This window comes from Erythrolamprus reginae, chromosome 6 (assembly GCF_031021105.1).
Source record: "Erythrolamprus reginae isolate rEryReg1 chromosome 6, rEryReg1.hap1, whole genome shotgun sequence".
In the NCBI taxonomy this organism is placed as follows: Eukaryota; Metazoa; Chordata; class Lepidosauria; order Squamata; family Dipsadidae; genus Erythrolamprus; species Erythrolamprus reginae.
In genome coordinates, this window is record NC_091955.1 from 29,037,438 (window position 1) to 29,058,198 (window position 20,761).

Genomic DNA, 20,761 nt, shown 5'->3' on the forward strand with positions numbered 1-20,761 from the left:
TAACTGATGGTGATTTGTACCTATTATTATTACTAATGGCATGAACCTTAGCATTATTATACCTAGGGACAAGTTAACACAGCCCCAAAGTTGGAAGCAAACTGTCCATTTGCCAGTGACCTCTATTAAAAAAAACCTGAGCACAATTTTAAAAAAAAAAGAGTGAAGAAACGCCTGTCCAGCGGGCTCTAAGACCCGACAGAAGAGGGGATCTGGAGCATGCGTGGCAACGATTTGTGCAGCTGGCGGCTGCCTTTCCAAGAGCCGCCACTCAGGGCTTGGCAAGGAGGTGGGAGTTAAGAAATAGTTTGCAAGTGAACTTCTCGCCTGCCCCGGCAGCCTTTCCCCCCCGGCCGAGCTGTAAAGCGCTAAGCCGGAAAAAGCTCCTGGATTTTAAACGGAACTTGCTGGTTGGGATTTGACTCCCGTTTCGGAGAAGGACGAGGGAGTTGTTTGCGCAGCCCATGTGGTGAGCGCGGTAAGTTCCTGGACTTTTTCTGCATCTTTCTTTCCAACTCCCCTTTCCCCCCCCCCCCCGCCCGCATTGTCTACTCAGGAGTAGAAGTTCTGATACAAGCTAGCTCCGATTTGGCTCCTGAGACGCGGTTCGGTCAATGCTGGTCGTTGCTGGCCTTTTGGCGAGGGAAGGGAAAGCATGGATCGAGCCCCTTAATCGTGGCGTCCTTTGAGTAGCAGCATCTGCGAAGAAGGGAGCCGGCGACCAAATGGCCCAAGCGAGTAACTCCGCTGCCCCAGCCCTGCACTTTCACGAGGCTGGGTCGGTCACTTTTCTCTTTACTCGCTTCGGCTCAAAGGAACCTCGCCTTTTCCTTTGACAGTCCAGCAGATCCGGGGATGGCGCAACTGCATCCTCATTCAATCTGGAAAGTAAGAAAAAAAGCACCTAAAGTAAGAAAAAAAGCACGCGCGCGCACACACACACACGAAATTGAACATAGCGTGAAGATGGAGAACTACTTCGCCTTCATCGCGCAACTTTTTCACCGTGCCCTGTTACGCGCGCGATCAAGGTCGTTAATGAGTGATAAAAGGACAAACTTTTCCCACCCTTCCAAAGCAGGTGTAAGTTATTCCCAGCAGCGTTTCGGGGGCAGAGGTGAAAAAGAAAGTTACAGTTCTGAGTAAATTAGGGTCCCGGTCAAAGGCTGCCATTCAGGGTTCTCTATGGTCTCAAATTCCAGCACGGTTTTTTTTTTTTTTAAAAATTATTATTTACCAGTGGCGCGCGCGGGAGTGGGAGGGTTGATCTTTGCTGTGTCCAGGCTCTCTAGATCTATTTATGGCACCATGGAGGAGGTTTGAAGTAACAGAAGGTCTGTTTAGTTTGCTAAGATACTGTGGGGCAGAATTTGATTTTTTTTCCACAATGCAACAGGTTGATCTTCCATCCCCTTGTTTACTTTCTTTCAGCCTTCACCCATGAGGTAACCCTTTCTCTTCTTTCACCTCACTTCTCCTCCCCCCCCCTTTTTTTTCAGATTGTGAAAGCTTTTCCAGTTGCTGGGAGTTGAAAAGAGGATGTAGCCTGTTTGAGAATGGGGCTTTTCACCAAGAGGAGATCACAATGGCCAGAGAAGATTCAGTGAAGTGTTTGCGGTGCCTGCTTTATGCGCTCAATCTGCTCTTCTGGGTGAGCTCTCACATCCTCTGATAGAGAGGCAGGGAGAACCAACCTTGTTTAGTTACCTTCCCCCAATTAATATTTCCAGATTTTGTGCCAGGGCGACAGAGTTGACTATCCCTGGAGGTTATTTCACACTTTTTCTCCCAGAGGAAAAGGGGTTTGAAGAAGCAGAGAGTATTTTGAACATACAGTCAAGGAAACAAATCTAATCTAAACCATAAGTAAAGGCTGCAGGACCTCTAGCAAAAGTGAAATGACATTAAACCAGGAGTCTCCAACTTTGGCAACTTTAAGAATTCTGGGAGTTGAAGTCCACAAGTCTTAAAGTTGCCAAGATTGGAGACCACTGCATTAAACTTTATACTTTGGTGTTACAGAAATAAGGGCAACTCTGAGAATTATTCCCTCTCTTTTCCTAAATTGGTGATCCCTCAGTGTGATTGAATTGATTTCTCCAGATTATCCATTACAGCAGAAGTGGTAAGTGGAAGCCAGGGAAGAGTAAAATTGCCCTCCCCGTTCCTCTGGAGGCTCTCTGGAAGCAAAAACACACACCCTCCCAGAGCATCCGGGCGAGCTAAAAATCACTGGACACACATGCATGTTGGAGCTGAGCTAAGGTAGTAGGTCGTGTGCCAGCAGATATGGCTCTGTGTGCTACCGGTGACACCCGTGCCAGATGTTCTCCATCACTGGGCTATATGGATATCTATTTCAAAATGCAGTGAGTAAATTCTATAAAGTTTAGCTATTACCCCCAGTTAACTGATTATACTGAAATCTCTTTTTGTTTCTGGTACATTCTGGTACATAAAAATGCAGGTTTAAATCCATAGTTTTAAAAGTTTTAAAAGCTTGTAATAATATTTCTGAGTACAAAGAACTGTATGATAGAAATTATATAAGTTTCATCAACTTATAAAATGATCTGGATAAAAATGGCTACTTCATTGCAGGATCCCAAATATATCTCAGCTCTCAAATGTAAATAGTCTACGAGTCAATGGAGAGGGGCAGCATACAAATCTAATAAATCTAATAATAATAATAATAATAAATCTAATAATAATAAATCTAATAATAATAATAATAATAATAATAATAATAATAATAATAATAATAATAATAATAATAAAGCCCAACTGGCTCAAGGAGTTATCTTAGTTGGCCGTCTTTCAAATATGACACTCTAAAAAAGGAAAACAAGAATTTTAGATTTTTCCATCCATTATGATTATTTGGAAAGAAGATGTAGTAGGCATGTACATAGGTTACCTGGTTCCGTTTTTGTTATAATTATTTGTAGTTTTACATAAGTAAGTATTAACTCCTGTATATCAGTCAAAATGAAAGAGAAATTAATGTTCCATTTGGTATAATCAGTCTTCCAATGTGGCATTTGAATTGAATTGAATACTTTATTTTAATATCAATTTTGTTGTGATTGCTCTATACCAGTGATGGCAAACCATTTTTCCCTCGGATGCCGAAAGCATGTGCATGCATGTTATCACACACGTGCGAGAGCCCACATTCAATTCAATGCCCGGGGAGGGCAAAAACATTCTCCCCCCTCCCTGCAGAGGCCCTCTAGATGCTGGAAACAGCCTGTTTCTTGAGTTCCAGTGGGCCTCGTAGGCCCATTTTTCGCCTTGCCCAGGCTCCAGAGGATTCCCTGGAGCCTAGGGAGGGTGAAAATGCCTCTAAATTTCCAGAGTCACCCCAGAAACCTAAAATGCCCTCTCAGAGCCTCTGTGTTAGCCAAAAATCAGCTGGTCGCATGCACATGCGCACTGGAGTTGAGCTAGGGCAACGGCATGCGTGTCAGTGTTTTGGCGTCACTGCTCTATACTCTGCTTTTATGATACCTGAGGAAAATATGTTAATTTAAAAATTGCTGAGGCAAATCTCTGGCTAATAAACACATGAAAGTGTAATTAATACTAAGAGCAATTAGCAAATAAAATATTGTTCTTTTTAACGATGTGTGAAGGTCAGCAGCTGCTGCAGTATATTTAATGAACATTAATAAGCTTTGTGGCTTGGCAAAGGCGCTCTTTTATTCATACTCTGCACCATACTATCAAAAATATTATCTATCTAAAATTATAGTTAAATTCGATGGACAGAGTTCACCAGATAACTGAGATTACTCTTGATGTATTTATATCTGCTTGTTGCATCAATATATTCATTAAGGTGATTAGCACAAGTTTATCCTAGTATAGTATATTGTCCTAAAACATTGCACATTGGTTATGTTTATTAACTACTTTCAGAATATTTTTTGAAGATTCACCATTGAAATTAATGGTAAATGTTCAAAGTATTTTTAAAGCATGCTATGAAATTGCCTTTCACTTTTATTAAGTTAAGAGTTGAATATTATGGTATTAGCAGTGAAATATATTGATATACCAGCTATTTAATATTTTTTTCCTTATAAAGAAACCAATAGCTCCTAAAATGAATGGTCTTCTTTTTTATAAAATGCATTAGAGACAAGTTCTTAATAGTTGTCCTTGAGTCTTGGACAAAGACATTTATTTGTTTGACTCTGATTATTCATGCTAGTAAAAGAGGATGAAGAAATATTTTAAGAATATAAAAGTAAATGTGAACATTGAAGCTCCTATTGCTAAAATCTCAAATTCTACCTTAGAACAGGATGGTGAAAATCTTTTCAGGCCAAGAAACACATTATGAAAATTAGGTACATAAATTAGGTACGAATAGCACAAAGAGATGGTTAAGTGTGTTCAGATTAGTTATTCGCTAATCACATTTTGAATATTTTCATTTTAGCTTCTGTTAACCAGAAGAGAAGCCCTTATTCATCTCCATATAATTTTCCTCAGTAATGGGATGCAGATTCACCTGGAACTTTAACTTAGAAGCAGTGTCAATTATGGTCCCTTAACTTTTGTTTTATGTATCTTAAAAGGTTAGGTTGAGCAAAGGATTGAATTTCACAGAAGTCCCAATTTAGCTTCATTCAACATAAAGACATTATGCTACTACTAATCACTTCTTATGTTTTGTTTTTTTTAAAAAGGAAGCCCATTTGAGTACATTTTGCCCAGGACTCCTGAAACCTGGGACCAGTCCTAAAGGCTTTAGATTAAGGATTCTACAAAACCAAGGAACAACACCTTCTCCCCACCCACCCAAATATATGAGCTTCAAGAAGGTTTTGATGTAATCCTACAATGGCCCTGAAGTGATTAGAGTTAATTTTAACATAATAGGAAGAGGAAATTATCAAATAATGATTACTAACTAAATATTTCATATATTTTAGTTACAGTTAAATTTGAAAGCATTTCCGTCTTAGTTTACCTGTCAAATGCCAAGTCTTTCCTTTGGCCCAGAAAAAGCTCAATCCATTGACTAGTGATGGTAGTCAGAATCCAATCACCTGTAGAATACTTGCTGTGTTAGGAGGGGCTTTTACGTGGGTGATTGGGTGTTTTTTGCCTGGCTTCAGTGAAAAAAATGAGATAGCCACCAGAGATAAATCTGTTCAAGAAATTCCTTGTTAACAACTGTCTGTTCAGGGCAGGCCTGAACGTGATGTTTCAAACTAGTCTTGTTAGTTTTCTTGTTTTAACCCAGACTTGTTACAGCAGGTTTTCAGAAGACAGTTGTTTTAGGATTCATTATAAAGGAAAGTTTTGGTTTCTGATCTTTCCAAGCCTATAATATAGTGTTTCTAGGCAATATAGGCAGTTTTCAAATTGTAAGTAAAATGTTTCAGAGCTGGACTTTATTCAAGCAACACATTCAATTTTGATCTTAAAGAGGATAGTGGGAGACACAAAAGGGGCTCCCTATAACCAAGGCTGTAATTTTTTCAGGCGGAAGCTCACAAAACCAGCAGAAACTATCTGGAAAAAACAGTGCAAGATAAATTGGCATAGAGTTTCATGCAATGCAGAAACAATAAAGATATCTTCAAAATGTCATGTCAATAAATATGGAATTTAATGGTGGCAGGCAAGACAAAACCTGTGGCTTAAAGCTTAGGATATCCTGTTCCACTGATTGTCAAAAGCTAGAAATGAACAACACTAGCAAGTTATGCTGAATAAATAATTGAGATATGTCTATAATCAGTTATATATTTCAGTGTTTGGAACTATCCAATGTCAGGGCCAGGGATCTTGACTTTGCGTACTTATTTACTTAAGAGGATGTCCTGTCTTTCCTGGAGGGAAGGCCAATCATCCTTTCAGGAAAAGAGTCAGCATTTTTTAAAATAGAATTTACATTCTCCTAATTAAAAAAAAATAAAGAGTACTATACTGTCCCACTACTATCTTTAACACTTATCAGTGGATATATTTCTCTTAATCAGAATGTAATTCTGTCTAATTGGGTCATTTGCTATATCAGTGAACATTCTGCCTACCAACTAATTACTGGTTGCTGTTATTTTAGGAACAGACCACATAAAATCTTCTATGTAATCAGCATTCCTAGTGTCTTAACTAAAAATCTGAAACATTTCTGTTATTTCTGGAAGGCTTAAGTTTTGGAAGTAGCTTTTAGTGTTAAGTATAGTATTTTCTTGAGTCATGTTAATGTAAAACACATCCATATATTAGATGTCCAAAAGGCTATAAATTTCCTTCTACGTTTTACTGTATGTTTTTGGGAAAGCATATAAATGCCATATTTTTTACAAGTCTCAGATCATGCATACTGTCAAGCCAACACCAAACACATTGATTGATTCTCTTGTTCCTCCCATATTCAGTTCTTCGCCAGTTATTAAAGGAAAGACATAGGTGCTAAAATGCCATTCTGTTTTCTACTGGAACAGCTCTGCAGAATAATGCATTTGGCACAAAATTGCAAATGCTTATATCCTCCAGATGTTTTGGCTGTGACTCTAATTATCCCTGCTTGTCAGATTTGCCATCATGTCTTTTATCTGCTCCTTATTTGTTTTCTTTGTGTTGTTTGAATTGTTGTGGTATTTTAATTTTATTATTACATTGTAGAATCAGGTGGTGCCCAATTAAATTAAATTATGGGAACTATTATGCAAAACATTTTTGCAGATGCCAGGTTCAGGAAGGATTGAATTATCACACAAGGACATTAAGACTGAAGAAGACACAATGTCCTGATACATTAAAGAAATACTTTGAAGTTGGAAGCTTGGGTGACATATAATATTGCTGCAGCATATTCTGAATATATATTGTTACAGCAGAGATTAAAATTAATGGGATTGATACAATGGCTCAACAGTACCATTTCATATATTTAAACTATGGTATTCAGTTTAGAAAAAATCCACCTTATGTATGGATTAAACTACTTTAAGTGTAGAATTTATCGCTTCACACATACCCAGAGATGTATCTTTTCATCAGTAAAATCTAACATTTGACAAATGTAACATTTGACAAGCTACACCAGGCTATAAATAACACATAAGTACACACACATGGTTGAAATGCATTTTTAATGTGTGAACAACTGTAACTTATGTAAAGTGTTTAAAACTGAATAGGAATGAAAAGTGTTAGTACTTCGGTATTACAATGGAACAATGTTGGCCACCGTGTTGCATAGGTTTTGGAAAACTTACAAAATCTCAGCATAATTGACTGTATGTAGTTCAGCATTTCTATTTAAGCCAAGTTTGGCTTAATGTAAATAAATGGCTCCGTTGAGAATAAAGATTCCATGTTAGATGTTTAAGCCACTCAGATCTGACTTCTAGCAGAATTTGAAAAATCACCATTCTGATTGGTATCTTTCTTCCCTTTATCAAATGTAAGAAACAGAAACCTCCTTTCTTTATGAAATTTTCTGGCAATTAAATCACCCACTTATTGAACTTATTGACTGTTGGATTTGGTTTATATGTAATGAATACTGTAATTCAAATGAATTATTAGATTGTATTTATTTATTTGATTTTTATGCCGCCCTTCTCTTTAGACTCAGAGCAGCTTAGAACATGTTAGCAATAGTACTTTTTAACAGAGCCAGCATATTGCCCCCACAATCTGGGTTCTCATTTTACCCACCTCAGAAGGATGGAAGGCTGAGTCAACCTTGAGCCAGTGATGAGATTTGAACCCCTGACCTACAGATCTACAGTCAGCTTCAGTGTCCCCCAGTACAACACTCTACCTGCTGCGTCACCCCGGCTCTCTCTAGATGTTTTTAGTTTCAATGTTTTCTGTATGTCTTTTTTCAAACATGCACAGTACATGCACCTTTTTCTAGTTGAAATTTCAAGTACATCCATGAAACCCACAGTTACAGTACAATACAGATAAAACAATAGGAATGGAGTCATTGAAAGAAACAGGGTTAATGATGGAATCGAAGACCGTGGAGGATTGTAATCTTGGGATAATTAAGTTCCATTTAGGCTAAACTGAATGAAAATTAGCTATATTAAAACAGTTACTTAAATATAGTAGAAATCTCAAATGAAGATGCCAAAGAAGCCCCCCATCAAGGAGCAGAATGACTATAGACCAGTTGCTCTAACTTCTGTAGTTATGAAAACCTTTGAAAGGCTAGTGATGTCCCACTTGAAAACTTCAGGGATCCACTGTTAGACCCCCCCTGCAATCTGTTAATATGGCTCTGCACTACATCCTACAACATCTTGAATTTCCAAAGACCTACATATCTTGAATCTCCAAAGACCTAGTCAAAGTCAAGCAAAGAAAATTCTAACTGTAGGAGAAAATTAAGCAGCATTCCAAAAACAAAATCTAATCCTCATTCTATACCATCATCTTTGTCTTGAATTAAATGGTCAACTGGCCATCAGTATAAATCTCACTGAAACATTCCAGAATTGGCATCCAAGATAAGATTTGAAACTGATTACAAATATGACAATTTACTACCAATTGCTAGTGATCATTCAAGAGTATAATGGACATCCTTAGGGCTAATTATTAGCTGGACTTATTTTATTTATTTGATTCCCCCCCCCAAGGCCATGGTCAGATATGATTGCATTTTTGGTGCTACTTGTAGCATCTTATGGACAGGTGACCACTATTTATAACTCTTGTTGGAAAGCAGTGCATTATTCCAATGGATTTGTTTAATGGTTGAAGGTTTATTTAATGACTGGGGTGGGGTGGGATGTTTGATGCCCACAGGGTTTTCTTAATAACTGCTATGATTCACTTAATTACCACTGCAAAAACATTGTAAAATTGTGTGTGGTCACTTTGTGAACCCCTTAACAACCAACATAATTTACAACCATAATTCTGGACTCAATTATGATTGTAACTCAAGATCTATCTGAAAATTATACCATCTGTACAATTTCTAGTTGGGCTTATTTTTCTTCTTTAGGCAGATAACATTTATTTTGCTGCTTGAAAGGAGACTAGAATAAAGGTTCTGTGTAGAACATTTTTTTAATTTGAGGTAAGTTCATATTATTCCCTAAACAGAACAATCAATGTCCCAAAGCTTACTCCAATTAAAGCAGAATTGAGAGTAATGTCTTAGCCATGTGGAAGTATTTCTTCATTAGAGCAACCTTAATCAGTTTTCCAAGTAGTAGACTTGGAAATTGACTATATTGCCTTTCTATTTTATTACTGCATTTAAATATGGGATTGCTGGCAGAACTTTTAAGTGGCCCTTACATAATGTGGAAGTCATTTCCATGATCAGAATAATAGAATATCTGGGTTCCCAATACAGCAGGCTAGAAACATTGCTCTGTGCACTTAGCTGAAGTAATTGCTATTGCTACATGAATAAATTGCTATAAGTTGTTCTCTGTGTAGCTGGCTTTGGATCACTGTAGAACACAGCAGCAAGAGAATTAAGAATTTTCTATTGTAGCATCCTTCACAACTATTGAGATATGTCTCCCATTTGTAACTGTTCTGTCGAGCTCTCTGGTAGACTTCTCCCAAAAAGTCACAGGTACAAATTTCAGACACACACACGTTTGAAAATTCAAAACAATGTTCTTTATAATGAAAAGACACTTAAACTAAGCCCTCTTTTGGTATAGCAAAGAGTACTCGTCTCCAAACAAACTGGTAATTTGTACAAGTCCCTTATCAGTTCTGTGATACTTAGCTTGCAGCTGTGAGGCAATTCACAGTCCTTCTTCTTTCACAAAGTGAAACACACTTTGCTCTGGTTTAGTTTCAAAGCGGGGAAAAATCAGCACACAAAGGGTCAAAGTCAGTAAAGCAGTCACGAAACACAACGATCAGATAATCCTCCACAATGGTCAAACCCACAGGCTGCTCTTTATAACAACCTCACTAATGACCACAGCCTCACCCAACCACAGGTGGCCTCATTTTCTTTGATAATAATCTCTCAGTTGTTGTTGCCTATGTATCGCTCTCCGCATGTGTGGTTGTATCATTAACTCTTGTTCTGAATCCAAGGAGGAGCTAGATAATTGATCTCCTTCTGAGCTGTTTGCCACACTCTCCTCCTCCCCTTCACTCATGCCTTCTTGGTCAGAGGAGCCTTCATCAGCAGATTCCACCGGGGGGCAAAACAGGCCTGTAGCATGTGGATGTCTCCCCTACATCCACAGTCCTTGGGGCAGGAGCTGGGCCAGAGCTAACCACAACATGTAACTGGTTTCAGATGAAGCCAATTTGGCATAGTGGTGAAGGTGCTGGTCTAGAAACTAGGAGACTGTGAGTTATAGTCCTGTATGAGGCATGAAAGCTGCCTGGGTGACCTTGGGCCCGTCACTCTTTGAGGCCAACTCACCTCACAGGGTGGTTTTGTGGGGAAAATATATGGAAGAAGGAGTGTTGTGTATGTTTGCTGCCTTACATTATTTATAAAGAAACAAACACAAGATAAAATTCTAATAGGAAGGTTGAGTTTGACCATTTTTAGCTTGCCTTCAGAAATTGTGGTGCTTCATTACTGGATGTTTTAAAGAAGAGACTGGACAGCCACTTGTCTGAAATGGGTATAGGGCAGTGATGGCGAACCTTTTTTCCTTCGAGTGTCAAAAAAGCGTGTGCGCATGCTATAATGCATGAGCGAGTGCCCATACCCATAATTCAGTACCTGGGTAGGGTGAAAACCACTTCCCCCACCTCTCGGAGGCCCTTTGGAGGCTGAAAACGGCCTGTTTCCCAACTTCTGGTGGGCCCAGTAGGCTCGTCTTTTCCCCTTCCCAGGCTCCAAAGGCTCCCCTGGAGCTGGGGGAGGACAAAAACACCCTCCCCCATTCCCCTGGAGGCTCTCTGGAAGCCAAAAACGCCCTCCCAGAAACTCTGTGAGCCAAAAATCAGCTGGCTGGCACACACATGTACAATGGAGCTGAGCTAGGACAACGGCTCCTGTGCCAGCAGACATGGCTCCGTGTGCCACTTGTGGCACCCGTGCCATAGGTTCGTCATCACTGGTATAGGATCTCCTGCTTGAGTAGGGGGATGGACTAGAAAACCTCCAAAAACTCTTCCAGCTCTGTTCTAAATTAATTAAATTCCCATACTGTCTTAGATTGACGCTATTAATGGCGTTCCAACTGTACGGCAGATGTTAGTGGCTCTGTGAATAAAATTAGGACCAGTGCCTTCCTATAATGACACTTCCCCTTTTCTGGAACAGTCTTCCCCTTTCTGGAACATCATATTAAAATGCATTGCCTTTAGTGCCAAAGGCATCTTGAGAGGAAGGGGCACTGAAAGCTTGTATGTTGACATACTGTAGTATTTGTATGCTGATATTGTGCACTTGCCATTTTAGTACCATTGTGATTTGCTTTGGACATTGCTGCTTAATGGGACCATCCAGACATTAATCGAGCTTTTTTTAATTTACGAAGAAGTGTAATGAATTTTTCTGCAGCTTTATAACTTTAGATAACCACCACCAGTCCTTTCACATTTTTAGCCTAATTCCTTCTTTCCTGATATAAAACTCAGAAATAGAGTATTTTCTATATCAAAATCCACATTAATTTTCTGTCCTAGAATGCTGCTTGAATTAAATGGACCAGCCCTATGTCTTCTTAATTAATGCCTTTTGCATGTACGTAGAGCATGATTGCTTTCAGTTGGCAATATAAGAGATTAAAATCTCAACTGCAATCTGTGGCATTATTTCTGATTAAATAGATTCAGCCTATAAAATTCTTGAGGGAATACAGGTCATTCCTTACTCATTCCTTCATTCATTTTTCAGTAAGAATGTCTCCCATTTCCAATAGATTACGAAAGCGATAGCAGATGAATACACATTTTTTATAATGATTGATTTTGGGTCATATTTTAGCTCTCTTCTGCTGTACGTTTATTGCAGCAGAAACTTCTGTCGATGGCAGATCTTTCCTCTGCAAAGTATTAGTATAGCAGGGGTCTCCAAACTCGGTCACTTTAAGACTTGTGGACTTCAACTCCCAAGTTTTAAAGTGGCCGAGTTTGGAGACCCCTATATTTTAGCACTGTTCCAATGTCTCAAATCTTCTCAGTGCCATAGATAAAAGAAGAAAGTATTATTTTTAAAATTAAAGGTAAATATTTCTGTAAAAGATATATGAATTAATAAGATTATAACTTTTATAATGCTGTGGTAATGGCGTTTTAAAAATCTACTTAATGGCAAATTTAAATTGAGCAAATGTAGCTTTAAAATCTATGGCTTTAGTGCTGCTATCTAAGAATTCTAAAACAATTGTGATAGTTGGTACATCAAGCAAAAATTTAAGGTAGCAATGTGATGGTGATGAATATGTGTTGTTTTGATGGTTTTAATGAAACCAGAGATTATTTGAGCAGTCATTTCTAACAAGTTAAAACATAATATTGGCTACTGTTGTATTTATAATATAGTTTAATGAAAATGTTTAGAATATGTTTAGAACTTCACAGCCCTGAAATATTGATATTTTAAATAAAATGTGGCATTTGCAAAGAAAATGACAATCCATGTTCTCCTTAACTTGATTGAATATGAATTTAATGTGTTTTGTTAAACTTAGTTTCTATCTCAGATGTGATGAGAGATAACTAACTTTCTGATGTGGAAGTGCATAAGCAAATTTTTGTTATCAAAATAAATTCCATTATAATGATTGTGGTTTCTACATAATGAATACAACCCAAAGAAAGCTATCTATGTATATTCCAGGATAAAGACTTCTAAATGCAATAAGTGTAAGTGTTGACCACAAAATTCTATGTAAAGCACTTTAATTAATTTCAGTGAAATTGTCCAACTTAACAAATTGTTCAAAATTGTTCAGGTGGTTTCAAGATACAAAATGCCCAGGGTTGGTGATGAAAACTAAAGTTTTAAAATATCCATTTTAGTAACTGTGACTTATTTTAAATTCTCTTGCTTAACCATGGTCATGTAGGAGCTAGGCTTTAAACACTGCATTGTACTTTTATAACTGGGATTGGAGAAAAGATAATAGCAGAGCTACATTTTGATCAGGATCTCAGGCTCTAAAAAATTGGGGTTATTCTGCATCAGTTCTGTTGTGCTCCAGGGTTTGAGAGTGCTCCAGGGATTTTTATCCCATTTATTGTCTTTTCCTAAAAAACTGCTGGCTGATGAGAAGAAAAGACAATCAGTGCTCATAAGAACAGTTATGCTCTTAAAAACTTTCTAAAAATGTGCAGTAAGGGGGCTAACCAAGCATGTTCAGATCAAGATACCAATTTTATCACGTGCACTTCAAAACAACTTAATGGGGTTTTTTTGCAACAGATTGACACATATTCCTCCCAAATCAATTTTTCTTTTTTGTTGTCATGATGGGCTATGATTTGGAGTTCCAGCTACAAAACAGCTCACATCCAGAGCATTCTCGTTTATCATTGTTGGTAATCTTTGAAAGATTTTGCTCAAACACCAGAAACATGAGAGTTGATGGATTGATACTGAGGGAGGGGAAAATAAGACAGAACTGTATCTAACCATTCACTTTTCTAACATCTGGAAGTATCCAGCTGCACCCACTGCATCAAAAATGCATTTTAAAGAACTTTTAAAAGTCAAATGTAATCTTAATTGTACAAAGCTTGATAACCTAGGAGTAATTCATCGTAATTTATCTTTATTTCTTAGATACTAGTTTCTTAATCGCAATGTTTTTATATTTTATTAATTTCGGTAGGTGTGCTTTAATATGTATAGATAGTCCTCAATTAATGACTTTCATTGGGATTAGAATTTGCATTGCTGAGTGATGTGATTGTAAGTTTACAAGACTGTTGCATAGCAACATCAGTTTTAGCTCTTCTGATAGCTGCTGTTAAGGAAATTTGGTGCTGTTGTTAAGTGAAGATGTCAGGTGGTCTCCATTTGTGACCTTCTGCCAGCTTCTCCATTGTTTGTGAGAAGCCAACAGTGAAGGTTACAAAGGACAATTACATGACTGTGAGGATGTTGCAACAGCTGAAACTGAGGACCAGTTGTAAGTACCACTCATTCAGAACTGTTGTAAATTGAAACGATCATTAACCACGTGGTTGTAACGTGATGACCATCTGTAACTGGTACAACGCTATACCTCTGGAAATATTCCAGCATGTATAATCCACGACCATCTGAGTTGATTTCTTTTAAAAATCTATTTAAACCTTGTGTTTGTAGATGATTTACAGAACACAAAAAATTATTGTAGGACCCAATATTTTATTTAAAAAGGCAATATTGATATTATAACCAAGGCCCCTGAAAGTTATCACTCAATTATAATCTCATCCAAGATGGGTGCAACTAATAATTTTACCAACACCTGAAGAAAAAGCCTGGTCTTCAAGATTTTTTGGACCATTTACAGGGTCAGGACCATCTGAGCTAAAACTTAAATTTATACCTGGGGTATAATCATAGCTGAAGTTCAGCTTAAGTAAGAATTCCCTAAACTCTTCTATGATTGAAACATTTGGTGTTATTGAGGATTCCCTACTGTGTGAATAATAGGTTCCTCTATGCATAGAAGAGAACATGAAGATCCTAATATATGTTGCACTCTTATTCAACCACAATTTGTGACCTAATTCACTACATAAGATCTCTGGTATAGTTTGACTGAAGGTCTGATCATATGGAATAAATTTGTACTGTGTTTGAGAGGCTGTAGGAGTTGTGGTTCTGTTTTATTGGCATTGTTTGAAAAGAGATCCTGTGTGAAAAAGACATAATGTTATGAAGGCTAATTTTTTTTACATAGGAGTTTGAGCTCATTGCAATAAATGCCTGTTCTAATTTTAATTTAATGTTGATAAGCATGTGGTATGTGGCGATTAGGTTTTATCTTGTACATTTACCAAACTCCTGGATAATTGTAGAGTATGTAGTATTGGAATTCTTAGATGCAGACGAGACGTTCATCTGGAAGTCTTCAAAATTCAGTAGGAGGAAGTGTTGAGAAGAACAAATTATGTTGGAAGCACAGATGCTGTGTGGGCTGATGCTCCCCCTTTCCCTTGCAGTCAAAAGCCAAAAGTGCATATTGAATATATAATCCAGATACCAGATGGCTTCCATTAATATGTCATCTTCTGCTGGGTAATAACCAGATTCTTTTCTTTGGGGGAGGGGGTATTAACCAGAGTAATGTGTTTCTGGTGATCCATAATAGTCATAGCTATCCTGATACTGTCAAATAAATTTTAACAAAATCTCTAAATGAAATGACTGTGGCTTCATGATGGGCCACTGTGGTCTAATTCCTGTGTTCCCTTCTCTAATTCCTATGTTTGTGTATTGGCTGACTCCTTAGTTCCCAATTAAACAAAGAATATCATAAAATAGTTATATTAAAATATATAAAATATTTATACATAATATAAAACATGTACATGCATAAAAAGCATTTGTGATATATGCATTAAACAAATTACTATATTTATACGCTGCCCATCTCACTATCATCTGACCCTAGCGGCTTACAATATTTATATATGGTAGTTCCAATTATTTTGATATTTTGTGGAGGCATTTATAAGTGTTTCTTGCAGAACACACATTATACCACTGTTCCATAAGCTTTACTGGTTGCTGGTCAGTTTTCCATTCCCGTTCATGCTGCTGCTTTTGGCCTGCATGGCATGGGACTGGGTTATCTGAGGGATGCCTTTTGCTTGATTGCATCTGCCCATCCCACCACATCCAGTAGTGACGGCATGTTAACGATTTCATCCATAGGGAGCTACATTGGCAGACTCTAGGCATTATGGAATGTCCTCCCGGTAAACTGAGGCTTGCTGTTTCACTGATCACTTTCTAAGGAATCTTTAAGGTCTGACTGTGCTATCAGTCAGGGAACCCCGGCGGGGGGTGGGGGACGGACGGACTACTGAGTCAGTTTGGTGGCTCCATTATTATTGACATCCCTTTGCCTAATACCTATTTTTCTTTTTTAACTTTGGTTTTTATAGTTTTTAATATTTTATAATAGAGGTTTGTATATTCACTGTTTTTTAGTTTTGTTGCATGCTGCTCAGAGTCACTTGCTTTCTGAGATAGGCAGCTATGGTATATAAATTTAATAAATAAGTAAATAATAAATGTTTCTGTGAAAATAACATGGCTAAATGAAGGTATTCTCTATTTTCTCATGAGCTACTTGAATTATCTCTATCACATCCTTTTAAAAAAAAGATAAGGTTTCCTCTGTGTTCTCCCTGTCCCGTTTTAATACTGCCTTTACTTTGGTTTTCCCCCCTTCTCTTTTTTCTGCTTCCTAAAATAAACATGCTATTTAAAGGAAACAACAACAACAACATTTTTCCACATTTCCCCAAATTCCCAAAATAGATTTGGGGAGATTTTAAAACATATTTTCTGTGTGGAATTCAACTTGTGCATTGTTCATTGAGCAACAGAAATGTTAGGGGCTCTCAAACTAGGCAACTTTAAGTTTGCCTAGTTTGAAGACCTGATTTATACAGTGCCTATAAAAAGTTACTCTTTTTTTTAGAAGTAAGAATCAATTATTGTTTAAACTGATGGAGACTATCTTATATGAGAATCTTTAATTCCATCACTTTAACCAAAATTTCACATGATAGATAGATCGAGACAAAGACCAAATGTAGATATCTTTGATTTTCTCTGTTTTTATACTATAATATTAAGTTCGACTGGAGCAAAGATCAGGAAGGAAGAATAGTCTTTCCCAGAACTTCTTGTGTCCCCAGAATAGGGGTGAAATTCAGCAGATTCTAGAGAACCAGTTGCTGAAATTTTGAGTAGTTTGGAGAACCAGCAAATACCAAAATCTGGCTGACTGCAGAGTCGAGTGGGAATGGAGATTTTGCAATATCTTTCATCTAGGAGTGGGAAGGAAATGGGGATTTTTCAATATCCTTCCCCAGGAGTGGGGTAGGACTGGAGATTTTGCAGTATCTTTCCCCTGCCATGCCCATCAAGCCACACCCACAGAAGCAGTAGGGAAAAATTTCACCCTTGCCCCAGGGTCAGTTTGAAATAGCACAACTGAACTGAGCTCTCAACACTGTCCACTTATGGTTGTCTCAAGCTATGATACCTTAATTTAAACAGCTTAATTTAAATAGGGAAGGAAGGTTGTTGCATTGTTAAGCAAATTGACTTAATTTATCCAGATGATTGAGATCTATCAGTGGATCCCACTTTATATTCTTCCCAATTTTCAAAAGAAATATTTCTTTCACAGCATGGGAAAGATTGCTAATATAGGTAGTCCATGACTTAAAAACCATTTGTTCAGCATCCGTTTAAAATTGCAACAGGGATGAATGAAAGGACTAATGACCCATGGCCAAAGTTATGGCCATTGCAGCTCCCTGTCACGTGATCAAACTTTGGCAAGCTTACGATCACAGAGGCCCGCAACCCTGCAGTTGGCTTTCTCCAATGTGTTTTTGAACCCTGCCATCCATCCTTGTGGGTTGGCACGCAAAACCAAAATTATTCAGCGTACCTACCTTCCTTCTCTCCCAGATCTACACCAACCTTTTGCAGCCAGCCCCTGAAGCAGGAGGCTTTGCTCTTTTTGCTGTCTCCTTATTGTTGCTTATCGGCCACCTTTTTGCATCCAGCTTCTCCCATAGCCTTAACAAAAATTATGTTGGAATTTGTTTCTTTGCAGAATGCCTGTTTTCTGTTAGTTTTGTTTTTCATTAAATAAATCTAAAATTAAAAGTCAGGTAGACAAGAAACCTGGTGGGTGTAAGATTAAGTAGATTGTAGGTAGAGTGCATGAGAGCACACTGATCCATTACTGGTGTCATCCATTTCTTCTGCCAAAAAGGAATTCCCTCCGCCCATTATGACCTACAAGCAAGAGAATGAGATGCATGGCTTTAATCTGCTCTATATACAGTGTTGAGTGTTCAGTTTGCAAATGTTGATTTTTTTTTCCAGCTTAATGTTTTTTCTACTATCTGCAATTAACAAGATCTATAGCTGTGAATTTCTGCTGATAAACCCTTTGGTATAATTATAGATCTAGGCAAAGCCTAATACCGTAGTAGGCATTAAGATGTGTATGTAGACTAACAGTAGTATTGTCCATAATCTGTTAGGGATACCAGTTCTAAGTGGTGCCTGATCTGAGATTTAGTGTCATTTTCAGATATAGAAGCAATCCAGGGAAAGTCAACTATGAGATGCTTCTTCTCAGTTTTATTCAACACTTTATTAAATGTTTAAATTTGGTGTAAAATGGTGAAGTTTGATATCATACTGGTGGTCCTCATTTAGCAAACTGCTTGTTCAGCAACCCTTCAAACTTACAATGGCACTGAATGAATGATAGTTATAACCAGTCCTTGGAGTTCCAGCCATTGCAATGGCCTTGTAGTCATTTCATCATGACACTAGACATCTGTTTAGCAATTATGACATCACAACGAGCTCAGTAACATGATTATAATTTCTGACCTTAAATTCAATGAGGAAGTCAGCAGGATTTCAGAAGGTCCTCACTTAATAATCTATATGATCCTTGCTTAATGTTGATAACCAGGAAGTCATGTGATATTGTAGTTTACAACCATGTTACTTAGCAACAGCAATTCTGGTCCCGTTTGCCATCATAAACTGATAACTATCTGTAAAATAACTTGATTATTGAATGGATGTGAAACTTATTCTGCTTCTTATACTATAACATCATATTTTCTTGGTTGTGCAATGTACATTCTTCATATATAGTTTACTAGAATTATCAAGAATACATTCAAAAGAAGCAGTTATTTTCTTCCAAAAAATTTATAACAACGAGAATATCAATGGGCAGTGCACTTGAGTAGAAAAATCATTGAATTATTTCAATTTAAGTTTTTGGGAAATACCTGTGATCTGTATGTATAGTATCATGACCTGAAGTATAAACGTATATTTTGGGACTTTCTGCGATGGTCTCATTTGAAATTTTTCCTGACAATTTTATTAGAGGTGTGCGGCACTTTAGAAGTAATTTGAGAATAGTGCTTCAGTGCTTTGCAACATAGGATTGATACTCTGTGATTTTGCCTTAAAAAAGACAACTTTATGTTTGTGATCCTGTGTACTCCTAGATACCATTTTGGAATCAAATGCAAAGCAATGTCCAGCCCAGGGGTGGGCAATTAATTTTGCCATGGGGCTGCATGAGAAATGGGATGGTTTTAGAGGGCCAGACTAATATAATAACTCAGGTATGATCAGGCACTCCTTCACCTGCCGAACTGGCTGAAGTACTCCTGCAAGCCTTCTGCAAAAGCATGACACAAGGCCACCCTTATGGGGCTCACAGGTGGGAAAAGGCGGGGACGGTCTGCCCAGCTGGGGCCGGCGGGGGGGGGGGGAGAGAGTGAGTCTTCCCGGCCTGCGGAGAGCTTTGCCCGAGAAGCTTCCCCCGAGGAGTGCTCCCACCCACCCACCGTCTCAGCCTCAGCCCAGGTTCCCCTCATGGCCGAGATGTGGGCTTGGAGGCGCTGCTGGCGAGGCGAGGCCAGGCTGGCTGGCTTAGGTCTCCATTCAGGCTACTTCTCCCGGCAAGGACCAGCGCTGCACTCCCGGGGCAGCTGAGCACTGGAAAAGGGGCCGAATGGCCAGGCCATGCTGCCCCCAACCCATCATCTAGTTCTCATGAGTTGGGTCTTTATTTTGCTTCAAACAAAAATGTTTTTCCCCTCCATACATCCTTGTTTAAGAATAGCTTTCCTTCTTTTGGGGAAGTAATCTTATAATTATGTACTCATAATTTTGTATAGACATAGTGGGCCTGACAGCTTCTTTTACAGACAGCTGGCTTTCTATCCCAATACCATTGTGGATTTCTGTTATGAAATCTCTGTTGATATATTAATCTTACCACAGGCAGAAAATAAAAGCTCAAAGCTTATTCTCGTCCCTGAGATGTGCACTTCTAAGAAAACCAGCCAAGACTGAAATTGTTCCAGTGAGAAATTTTCTTTTTCACACTATTAATAAATTAAAGAAGAGCAAAGTGCTTCTTTAGACAACGGTACTTTAGTGATACATTTGCTGTGCCATTAAATAGAGAAGTTTTAATGCAATAGTATTCTGGCTATAACATTGTTTATATAACTATGCTTGCGCTATCTTGTATTTGCTAAACAAAATCCCTATTTTATTTCAGTTGATGTCCATCACTGTGTTATGTGTCTCTGCCTGGATGAGAGACTACTTGAATAACGTTCTCACTTTAACTGCAGAAACAAGGTAGGCATGTCTGATCAGTTTAACTGGACTATCTCAGCAGAAGGATCCAGTAAAAATATGAAGCGATTTCTCAAAAGAGGATTCCATACTCCCAGTATCCCCCTGTCTATTTGATTCCTGCCCAGGTTTACACCATTCCTGATACTATTTTCAATCTTCTTTTGTTTTTTAAAATAAACAAATGGGACATTTTCACGCAAGAAAGCAAAAGGTCAACTCTTACAGGAATGCTTCCGGGCCCTGCTGACATCTCAGAGGCATTTTGTAATGGCCTATAAGAATGACCTTGGGAGACAGAAGGAGAGCCATGCACTGGACAATTGTCTCATAAAATATATCTCAGTTCACAGAAGGTGAAAGATGTGGGAAGTGTTTTGGAAGGGGACAGCCCCCCCCCCCCCCGATTTCTGGAGTGTAAAAGGAAGTCAGGGGAATAGTCACTTTGCA

The 20,761-nt window shown here is 38.2% G+C and overlaps 1 protein-coding gene across 1 annotated transcript in view; it reads left to right on the forward strand.

Moving 5' to 3' along the window:
• The first annotated feature begins 214 nt into the window (after window positions 1–214).
• TSPAN12 (tetraspanin 12) overlaps window positions 215–20,761 on the forward strand; it is a 96,257-nt gene continuing 75,710 nt past the window's right edge. Inside the window, exons 1-3 of the mRNA XM_070755447.1 lie at window positions 215–478; window positions 1,500–1,651; window positions 20,232–20,314. Of these exons, the coding sequence (XP_070611548.1) occupies window positions 1,586–1,651; window positions 20,232–20,314 (149 nt within the window). The 5' untranslated portion in view covers window positions 215–478; window positions 1,500–1,585. The remainder of the gene's footprint in view (window positions 479–1,499; window positions 1,652–20,231; window positions 20,315–20,761) is intronic.